The sequence below is a fragment of the Orbicella franksi genome, chromosome 15, assembly GCF_964199315.1.
Source record: "Orbicella franksi chromosome 15, jaOrbFran1.1, whole genome shotgun sequence".
NCBI classification, from domain to species: Eukaryota; Metazoa; Cnidaria; class Anthozoa; order Scleractinia; family Merulinidae; genus Orbicella; species Orbicella franksi.
The window spans coordinates 2165884-2176437 of record NC_138159.1 but is presented as its reverse complement, the minus strand read 5'-3'; the positions used below and the strand labels follow the sequence as shown (position 1 = coordinate 2176437).

General features: G+C 39.4%; 1 protein-coding gene and 1 long non-coding RNA gene across 2 annotated transcripts; both read right to left on the bottom strand.

The window, feature by feature from the left end:
- Window positions 1–89: 89 nt before the first annotated feature.
- Window positions 90–2629, bottom strand: LOC145470319 (uncharacterized). The gene is made up of 3 exons (XR_014042479.1): window positions 2520–2629; window positions 822–864; window positions 90–455 (listed from the first exon to the last, which is right to left on the bottom strand). It is a non-coding gene; the product is annotated as an uncharacterized LOC145470319 (long non-coding RNA).
- Window positions 2630–5200: 2571 nt separating this feature from the next.
- Window positions 5201–10544, bottom strand: LOC145469922 (uncharacterized). Its single transcript, XM_081453735.1, has 5 exons — window positions 10406–10544; window positions 10197–10335; window positions 8375–8446; window positions 7784–7856; window positions 5201–5795 (listed from the first exon to the last, which is right to left on the bottom strand). The coding sequence occupies exons 1-5, from the start codon at window positions 10494–10496 to the stop codon at window positions 5385–5387; spliced, it is 786 nt and encodes a 261-aa protein (XP_081309861.1). The 5' UTR covers window positions 10497–10544; the 3' UTR covers window positions 5201–5384.
- Window positions 10545–10554: the final 10 nt, after the last annotated feature.

Genomic DNA, 10554 nt, shown 5'->3' with positions numbered 1-10554 from the left:
TTGTTTTTTTGTTTTTGTTCTTGTTTTTTGCGTTTCCGCGATTTTCGAGATGGTCGGAAAAAAATTACTAGTAAGGGTTGTACGCGAGGGATTGTTCTATGTATACTTTTCAATCTGTTTGCCATGAGGTAGTCTCCTTTTGATGGCATTGTCACGCAACGATTCTCCCAGTTAAGAAGCGTTGCGTGACGACCTAAATATGGGTTGTCACGCAACTTGTTGAGGTTGCAACTTGTTGAAGCAAATGTTTAAATGGATACTATCAATACAGGAATAGATCTACAGATTTTTGATCATGATATTGGGAAGTCCGTGACGTCGTATCTTCCATCCTCCAAGTTCTTTTGCTTCAAGCCTGAGATACTTCAGCCATCTTCGATACTCGCGACTGGTAGATGCTCTGAAAACGTACGTCTCTTTGCCTATTGACATGATTTCAAAGGCGTCCTTCCGCTCTGCAGCAAAACAGTATGCAGCCAATGAGAGGCGATACTTCATGTGATATGTCAAACAAGAGAGACCATGTTTTATCACATTTCAAAATATTGAGATGAGAGTTGAAAATACGGCTCACAGTGGAGTATTTTTGACGAACTTCGAAAAGTTTGGAAATGTGGTGAGCCACTGTCTCTAATGTTTGATATATCTTTTCAGAGGAATCCACAACCAACGTCACGGTTATGATCTCCCCTATTTAAGCCGAATGAATTATTGATAAGTTTGAGATTAAACCCTCACAAATTGCTCAATTAAAACAGTTTTTTCTAATAAGACTATCTTTTTATATATATACGCATTGTGAACCTATTTTTTCAACTTACCACGGTCTCTGTAAATTACACACATGTCTAAGTACAGTGGCTCCTGCGAGACAAAACAAAGCGAAACTTAGAAAAGATCAGAAAACTTGATGCTTTCTTTGTTCCAGAGTGATTGGCAATGTGATTGGGGGATAAGAACCCGCAGAAAATATAACCATTATCCATTGAATAGGTTTCCTGCGGACCAGATATGTTTTGGTTTTGAGCATCTTGACAGCAACAAACATTACTTGCAAAAAATTTTGGACGATTTTAATTTCGGACGAATAAAGTGCCCGAAAATAAAACCGTCCGAAATTTTTAAGCTTCAACTAGCGCCAGAGCTCCTAATTTCCTTTACTGATGCCCGACTTTATGGAGCGAACTCTAGTTGAGACAAGGCTTGAAATACGTAATGGCTGGATGGTGTATCTGTAAAATCTCGAGGGTGCAGTAAAACTATCATTTTCATAGATATTTTTTCGGTCTAATTTGTGTTTTGTTGGCGTAAACTTACTTCAGCTATAAGAAATAACACGCAAACTGCGGTGATAAACATGGCAATAAAACGCATGTTAAAAAACAAAGTTCATTTACTTGACGTTTCGTATGTTTCAACATACATCTTCAGAAGTGACCGTTAGGAATAGAAGTAACAACTAAATTTCAATTTAAACTAAGTAACTAATTAACAATAACAATGACAGAAGCTGAGAAAAATTTGCATATAAACAATACAAACTAATAAAGATAATGCTTTTCGCTGCTTACATTATCATTCAGGGCGGGTTTTAATTCCCTTATTAGCAGAGTCTCTTTTATCTTGCAATGTGTATCTGTCCGACCTTTTGTTAATATATCAAAGTGGTCCCATTTGAAGTTGTGACCAGTTGACGTGACGTGGTCTGCAATAGCAGAAGCATGACAGCTACTCGTGATCGATTTAAAATGTTCAGTTTTTCTGTCATGCAATCTACGTTTTGTTTTTCCAATGTAGAAATCCTGGCAGTCCCAACAACTAGCCTTATACACAACTTTTGACAGTTGGGAACGGTTGATCCTATCTTTGTAGGGAAATGAATACTTAATGCGATAAGCGCTTTGGAAAATAACCCTAAGATTAATGCAGCCATAAAACTTATTAATACAGGTCTTCAGTTGTTTGGAAACAATTTTGCTTTGTACCCCTAAATAACGTAGAACTAAGATTATTTCCTTTTTAGGGACTGTGGTGGTTGGATTCATCGGTTTGCGTTGCTGCCTGTTCAGAACATCATTAATGTTGTAATTGATAACATCCGCAGGCTATCCATTTTGTAACAACAACTTCCTCAGTTCATTCAAACAAGAGTGTAAAAGAGAAGGTGACGAACAGATGCGGAAACAACGAAAAGTGAGAGTTCGGATGAGGTTTACTTTTTATTTCCTAGGGGCGCGTTGACAAGTACAAGACAAAGTTTGACAGAGCTTGAGAAACGTAACTTTTATGAAGAAAGCCAAACTCTCGTCGAAAAAGCCGCTAAGAACCTAGTGTCCATATGGTTCCTAATTTTTTCTAACGTACGTTTTACTCTCTTACTAAAGCCATACGGTTGTTCTGAAACTCAACACTAGATGTAAACCAAGTCCGCCAAGCGCACGTGGTAGAATGACTTGGAACCCAAATTTTTGGTAAAAATATTACCTTAGAAGGTAGAATGCAAAGAAATTGATACTAACCGTTGGCAGAGATGGGTGTCAACCGACTTCTCTTCCCCAAACGTCGACGCCATTTCTTCTTCGAAATAAGAATTCGCTTCTCGTGTAGAAGGGAACAGTACACATCTTAATCCGACGGCATACATCTCAAAATGACAAATGAACACCTCAGATTAGCAATAGTCATCATGAACATGCAAAATAACATTAGACCAATCAGTTACCAGGCACGTCACGAATTTTTAATGACAACGCCCTTTGCACGCTTTCTTCTGCTACAACTTTACATTTCCGTTGTTTACATGGAGCCCACTTGAACTTGTATGAACTGAACAAACAAAAAGGTCATTTTTCAAATGTAATTAAGCTTTTTTTACAGTTCTTGTATGACTACCTCTCCGGCTTATTTTGAAAAGGAATTTGGTAGCGTTCATTTTATCATTCAAAGATACAAAAACTGATTAGTCATTTTAATTTTTTGTCCCACGATCCACTCACCCTCATGCCACACGAAAACCGCCGTTCAGGAAAAGTGGCCAAAAAGCAAGTTTGTCTAAGTTTGTAACAGTCAGAGCCTCAACGAAAAATCCTTGTTTTTAATCTAGCCATTGGCAGTTGTGTTTCGTTTTGGCGGGAAATGCGAGAAGCGACCACGCAACAATGTCAGTCCTTGTGTAACTAGCGCCAGTCCCAGGCGTAGAGAGTCGCGCTTGCGGAGAAACTACGCACAATTTTGATGAGAATGAAAGGAACTCACCGGGAACCCAATGGGAAAGTGGGGGTTGCAAATAGCGGAACGCACGGAAAACGTGAGATGAAAGTTTTCATAACGGGTGACTCTTTTCTTTTAAGTCAGAATAAAAACATTAAAAATATCAAGTTTTTAGTTAGCCTGACATCTCTATAAAATTTGATTATTAAGTCTCTTGTTGCCTCCTATCTTTACAAAAAGTCGTGTTTAGGGACTGGTCAAAGAGTACAGGGGGGTGGGTCGGAGAATTTGAAAATGTAGTGGTTAGAAAACAGATGACTCAACACTTCCATTTGGCACAAAACAGAGTGACCCACCCCTAAACGAAGGTTGAAAATTACATGATCCACCCCCTATAAAACATGACATCTTTTAGTTTGTCATCTAAAAAAGTTTTCTTTTATCTAAAAATAATGTTTTCTTTTACTCTTGCAACTTTAAGTTGTGTCCATACCCTAAATCTTTCACACTCGGCCTCCAGCCTCACTACGCGAGGAACAGTGATCCATCTAGAAAAACGCTTTAGTGAGTTCTGTTACTCACACGGCCAGTAAACTACGAGTCCCAGGCCCAAGGGTGTGAGTCCTCGATCCATCAACCTGTGTCCCGTACCCTTAGGGACAAATGTAGACACAAGTTGGCCATTTGGTGTTCTTGAAGACCAGCATGTCGAAGAGTGCAGTATTTTGAAAATTTCAGCCCTGGAACTCTCTGGCTTATTCCGTTAGACTTCTTAGCTTTCGTACAAATTTTATAAATACATGAGATTGCCATCTCTATTGTACACCAGCCCCTTGTACTTTTTCAGCTACGGCCCAAAACATTTTCGTCGTCTAGAACTTGAAGGAGTTACCTCTGTTGTGAATTGTGTCAAATGTGTTCCAATTCCTGTTTTAAACCAGGATGACCCACCCCTCACGGGCAGCTGAAAAGAACGACCCACCCCTCACCGCAAAGGTCTCAAAAACTGATGACCCACCCCATCTCCACTCCCACCGATCCCCCAATGCTTTTAGACCAATCCCTTATTAATAATGTTTGCTCTGGTTTGCACAAGCTGATCCACTCTTTAAAAAGTCTTACCATATTGATTAACAACTTAGAAAATGAGCCTGGTAAGACGGAGATGCTAGAAGGGATTTTTAGTATTTCTTTAGTAACGCAACAACGTAACGCAACGCAACGCAACGCAAGTTGCAATGTGAGTTGGGTATGTTTTTCTAGAAGAAGTTATCCTACCTAATAAAAGCATATTATAAACATTGCCTTTAACACTGGTGTCAACTAGGGGACTACTTATAAGGCAGGTCTAAAACAAGGTATTTATTTAAGGGTCAGATCTTAAATGGGTATAAAATTTTTGATCAGGTCAAATAGGGTAGGGGAAATCACATCTTTGAGTCTTAAATAGGGCAAGGGTTTAGGAATCAGGCGACACGCCACACCAATTTTACTGGGAGTAACCCCCCTGGGGGGTCACTTTCAGTACTATTGACAATAAGAAATGGATATTTCTACTGGATATTTCTACTGGAAACAAATGAAGACAAGTAGGTAAACGGTAGGTAAAATCTGTATACCAGCTAAGTGGCCCATCAGGCCAGTGCTTATCACGGTTTCAGTGGCATGAAGTGACTGGGAGTAATTCTACTCTCCCCTGGATGGGATGTTAGGCCATCGCAGGGTTATCCTCCAGCATTACGTTCGCCAGTACCCATTTATACACCTGGGTTGAGAGAGGCACTGTGAGGGGAAAGTGTCTTGCCCAAGAACACAACACAATGTCCCCGGCCAGCGATTGAACCCAGACCACACAATCTGGAGCCAATCGCACTAACCATGAGACCACTGCGCCTCCACAGAGACCAGCAGGGAGGGCTTTTTTCACATTAGAACTCTTCCTACTTTAAGAAATGCATGGAGACTTGAAAGGATCTTTTGTTCCAAATTGTACTATGTAATAATTTTATTTTTGTTAAAATAAGAAAGAAAAACCTATTTAATTTTATTACCAGCAAATTTCATACATGCACTGTACAAAATACAAAAGCATCTGAATAATTTTTTCACTAATTAATACTGAAATGTGCAAGAAATATCTATATATATATTAGCAATCCTAACTACAATGTGTATCATCTGCGAGTCCGTGGATCCCGACTAGTGTTTATGACATTACGCACACTTAGATCACTGTTATGATGTCCATTGTTACCATTGGACGGAGCCAGCATAAAACTGCTAACATTTCCATTCCCATTACCGGCACCATTGTTGCCCCGCAATTTTAACCTTGGGTCGCGTGATGCATCTACTTTGGCCAGCGCACCTCCCTGGGAGCTCGAAACATCATGTCTGTTGTAGGGGTGGAATCTGTGAGCTCCTGAATTTGACCCCACAGCTGAATGGTGATTGTTTGGAGGGGGCGTTATAGGCAAGTGTTCCGTATTATGGTTTTGATTCCGCAGAGGCATGGAAGATGTTGATGTTGCAGTCGTGGTTGGAGTGTTGGGTGAGTTTTTCCCTTGATCACCTTGCTGAAGATTCTGAAAAACATGTAAAAAGCCTAGCAATGAAGGGCTTGGTTCAAGATATGTGATTATTTCCCCCAAGAGGGGACTCCCAAGTGAATAGGTTGGGGATGCTTGTCAAAACACTTGAATTAAACCCCTAAAGGAGACCGATCTGGGTGTGGCTCGAGCTTTATTTGACCCCTAACAGATACCACTTGTAGAGAGCGGTGGAAATTGAACCTAAAATGTAAAATGTACCAGACAGGGACACTAGGGCAAACAATTTAAAGGTAAGGTAAAGTAAAGTCTGAATACGAGCCAAGTGGCCCATCAAGCCAGAGCGTATCCTGGTTTCTGTTGCATGAAGTGACTGGGAGTATTTCTACTCCCCCCTGGATGGGATGCTGGTTCATCGTAGGGTTATCCCCAAGTTCACTGGTACCCATTTATACACCTGGGTGGAGAGAGGCACTATGAGAGTAAAGTGTCTTGCTCAAGAACACAACACAATGTCCCCAGGTAGGGCTTGAACCTAGACCACTTGATCTGGAGACAAGTGCACTAACCATGAGGCCACCATGCCTTCCTTAGAACAGAAGTATATAAAACTGACCAATGTTAAACGTTTTAACTGTAACTTAAATTCAAACTAGAACATACAAATGTCTTCTGTTGAAGTTAAAGCTCCCTTGTAAAGTTAACTGAAAAATAAAGAGCTCTACAGAAACTTATGGGAATGCATAACAAAGAGACATATGTACACATATGGCCATATGTGTATACACAAAATACATGCATATAAACTAGGTATGCGTAGTTCGCTTATGTTTGAGATGTGAGGTAAGTTCAACTCATAGTTTGTATGAGCCTGAGACACCGAGATCTGCCTTGGAGCCATTTTCATTTCAACTGGGAATCTTTTGTGAAAATGCCATGGTAGCAAAACTGATTTCCCTGTCCTCAAACAGCTCAAGCATATTAGTAATGCATGTATGTTGCTCATAAAATGTAAAATAAAAGCTTTCAGTGATATATCCTCTCTCAACATTTACCAGAAACATTTGGCTAGATCTTACACTCATACTAGGTTACTGCTGAGCTTGGGTGAATATTCCTAGAAAAATTGGGTGGAGGTGTGTGGCCTGCTTTCTATAACCCTCACCCTAATTACATTTCACCACCCTATTTATGACCTGACGAAAAATTTGATACCCTATTTTCAGACCTGCCTTATAATATTAGTTCCCTAGTTCAGAACTATGATGAAGGCATTGTGAAGGGCTTTTGTTAATAGCCTTATCGATAATGACGAAAGAGTTAGTGTGCCAGGTTCTTCTAAAATGAATAACCATTCCAAGACTTAAGTGCAAAAAACGATACCCTATTTGACACCAAAATGGCCAAAATTGATACCCTATTTCTGACCAAAATGGCTAAAAAGCCATCCCCTTTGGGACCTCACATACCTTAAAATCTCACATTAAAGCGCTGGGCTTATGTACCTTCATAAGGGGTCTTGGGTGGGCTTACAAACAGGGGGTTTATATCCAGAGAGGCATACAAGTGGAATATAAAAAAATGTTTTGGAATGATGGGATAAAACGTAGCTGAGAAACAAATTAATGCTAACATACCATTACATTAAGACCTATTACCTTTATTACCCTATTGCCGTATTAACCTATTATTACCCTATTAGCCTATAACTTTGGATTAAAAATTTTGATCTTTGTAAAGACACGCAAAAGGAACGCACTTATACATCAGATGGGCTTATACCTGGCTTATATCCAAAATAATATATCTGTTAGCAAATAGAAGGGCTTATATTCAGGGGGGCTTATAACTAGGTGGGCTTTTAAGTGGGATTTTATGGTTCCCATATAGCCCGTATAAGGGAGTAGTTGATCCCTACTTCCTACCCTGCTGAGGGAAGCTAAACTTGTGCACGCACCTCACATTTCACAATTTATAATATCACTTCATCACGACCACTACTATCAATTGATTGTTCAGAGTACCTGTTTATACTGCTGAAGAAATTCTGCATGAGGATCACTCATGTTTGGCTGCTCACAAAACACCATGCAGAAACTAAAAACAAACAGAATTATTATGACAATGCTTTCATTTCTTCAAAAGGATTTTTGTGCCCTTTTTTCTGAAGTGGAATAGAAGACAACATACAAGTTTATTGTGCAAATACACTTCGCTATGATCGGTTGGGGGGCTTTATTACTGGAAGGTATATCCTGTGTTTAAAAAATATCTAAGATTAAATTTTTTTATATGTTTCAATTATATTAATGCTTGAAACATTTTATGTGCAGACAGTAGACCTTCTCACAATTTCTGATGCCCTCTTGCTTGGAGGGAAAACACAGCAGACCTTACAGAATAAACAAACGTTGTCTATATGATACACTTCATGCTAATTCCTGGCAAACCCCTATTAAGCGGCCACCTCCCATTTCCCCAAGGGTGGCCATATAATAGGGGTTCAACTGTAACTTAATCTCCTGAACTGTTATCTCTTATGCAAACCTGCAGAGAAACCTGCTATTCTTTACTTTCAATTAACCAGAGGATCAAGTCATTAATGATACACTTACTCGCCAACCTTCTCCAAGTACCCTGCCCTGCCTGTGTACAAGGTTAAGCTTCCTTTCCATAATGAAGAATACCTAAGGGAAAGTTAGGCAATAAGTTATCTCTGCCCCATGGATTGATACATGTAAATGTATGTTATTTGCCAACCCTAAGCCAGTAAATAACTATTTTATTTTTTCTTCTCTCTAAAACTACTTTTTTAATGAGGGCACTCTTATATTTTTATGTTGACCTGTTCAAGTTCCACACATATCGCACCCATGTTACAAAGACTGTGGTCAGAGAAAGGAAAATCCGGACTGTGCTAAGAACCATCAGCACTCTCTCAATGAGTTAATTGGCTAAAGATAAATAGTTGTACAAAACTAGAAGCATTTCTTTAGTACTTTAGCTTCTTACACAGCTTCAAAGATTACAAAATGTTCATTTCATAATATTCACCACGCTGTACAAGGCTGTTCTTATTCTTTCTAAATCTGTGGATGAAACCCTAGTGTGTGACTATTCAAATGAAAGCTATTGAGCAGCACCTTCATGTAATACTGTTTATTATGCTGTACAAGGTGGTTCTAACTTTTTAGTTTCTGGATGAAACCCTAGTATGTAACCATTCAAATGAAAGCTACTGAGCAGTACTTTCATGTAGTACTGTTTATGTGCTGTACAAGGTGGTTAGAACTGTTTTAAAAACTGTAGATGAAACCTTAGTGTATGTGACCATTCAAATGAAAGCTATTGTGCAGTATGTTCATATGGCGTTGTTTGTGTGCTGTATATACAAAGTGGTTCTAACTCAGGTCTGTGGTTGACATCCTGGTCTGGGTTGTTCAAAGCCTGATTTAAGCTAACCCAGGATTAACAAGAATTATAATTTCAGTTTGTGATTTTTCAGTGGGGTTTTCTGTTTGTGTTGTTTTTCCTTCAGTTTTGAGCTTGAGTAATCTTAAACTACGCAAAACATAAGTGGTCAAAAACATCTTTTTACAATAGAAATTTTATATTTCAATTAACTGTTAATCCTGGGTTAGCGTTAATCAGCTTTCGAACAACCTAGCCCTGGTGTTTGACTAATCAAATGAAAGTTGAATGGTAATTTTACAGTGAAAAAAAAAAAAACCTTATACACAGAGACGACAGTGAAGAATGAAAACAATGGCATGCCTACATATAGATTTCAACAAGAAGGTTGCAGAAACCTAAAAGCCTCAAGGAAATTTTTTTTCACTCAAACGTCATGCTTTTGAACTAAGAATAACTGGGTCCCAGTATGTCCGATTTGTTCTAAACTGTATCACACTGACACCGTTCAAGCCTCAAGAATCCTTCCCTCTTACCCATCCCCCCCCCCCCCCACCAAAAAAAAGAAATAAACTTCCCCCATTTCTTTACCAGCTACAAGGAAGTAATCTTTCTATACTTTTTTGCTCACAATTTCGACCATAAACCTTGTGACATTTCTAAAACGGTTAATCATACTGGAAAAACCCTCAATTTAGTTACGATAACAAATCACCCTCCCCTCCCCTTCAACCCCGATCTTTCCGCTACAAATTTCACTGTTCAAGACAATTGATGCTCTCTTTTGCCAATAGAGTTCGAAATTGAAAATTTACCAAAAATGGCTGTGTTTTACGGCCATTTGCATTCCGAATTAGCCTGTTTTGCCGCGACAGTCGCTAGAGAACTGGAGCACCGACCCCCGGAAATTCCTTGTTCGCTAATTTATGCACAACGACGAAACTTGAAACCTCACGATTTGAGAATTGAGAAAAATATTCCGCAATCAAAAAGATCACAACACAAGGCCAAGAATGCCTTCCTTACCCTCGAACAAACTTAATGATATCTCCTGGTTGAAGAATTTCGCCGACTTCATCCCAAACAGACACGGTAATCGAGCCTGTTTTGTCGGCTACACGGCATGCCCGTACAACATGAGCATCTTTCGTTTTGGTGGGCTTCCCTACAAGAAATAGCCGTGAATTTAGCTTCAGTTCAAACAGGGAGCGAGTCACAGGACAGGGCAGGCTTACCGACTTCCAAAACTATGAATAAACAGTGTAAGTTTTTTATGCCGGGCCGAATATCTTTGATGTCTGTGAAATGCCTCGAGTCTTCCGCCATAAAGATTGTCTCACTGCGCCACCGATCTGCGAACGAATCATCGAACGAGATTTATAAA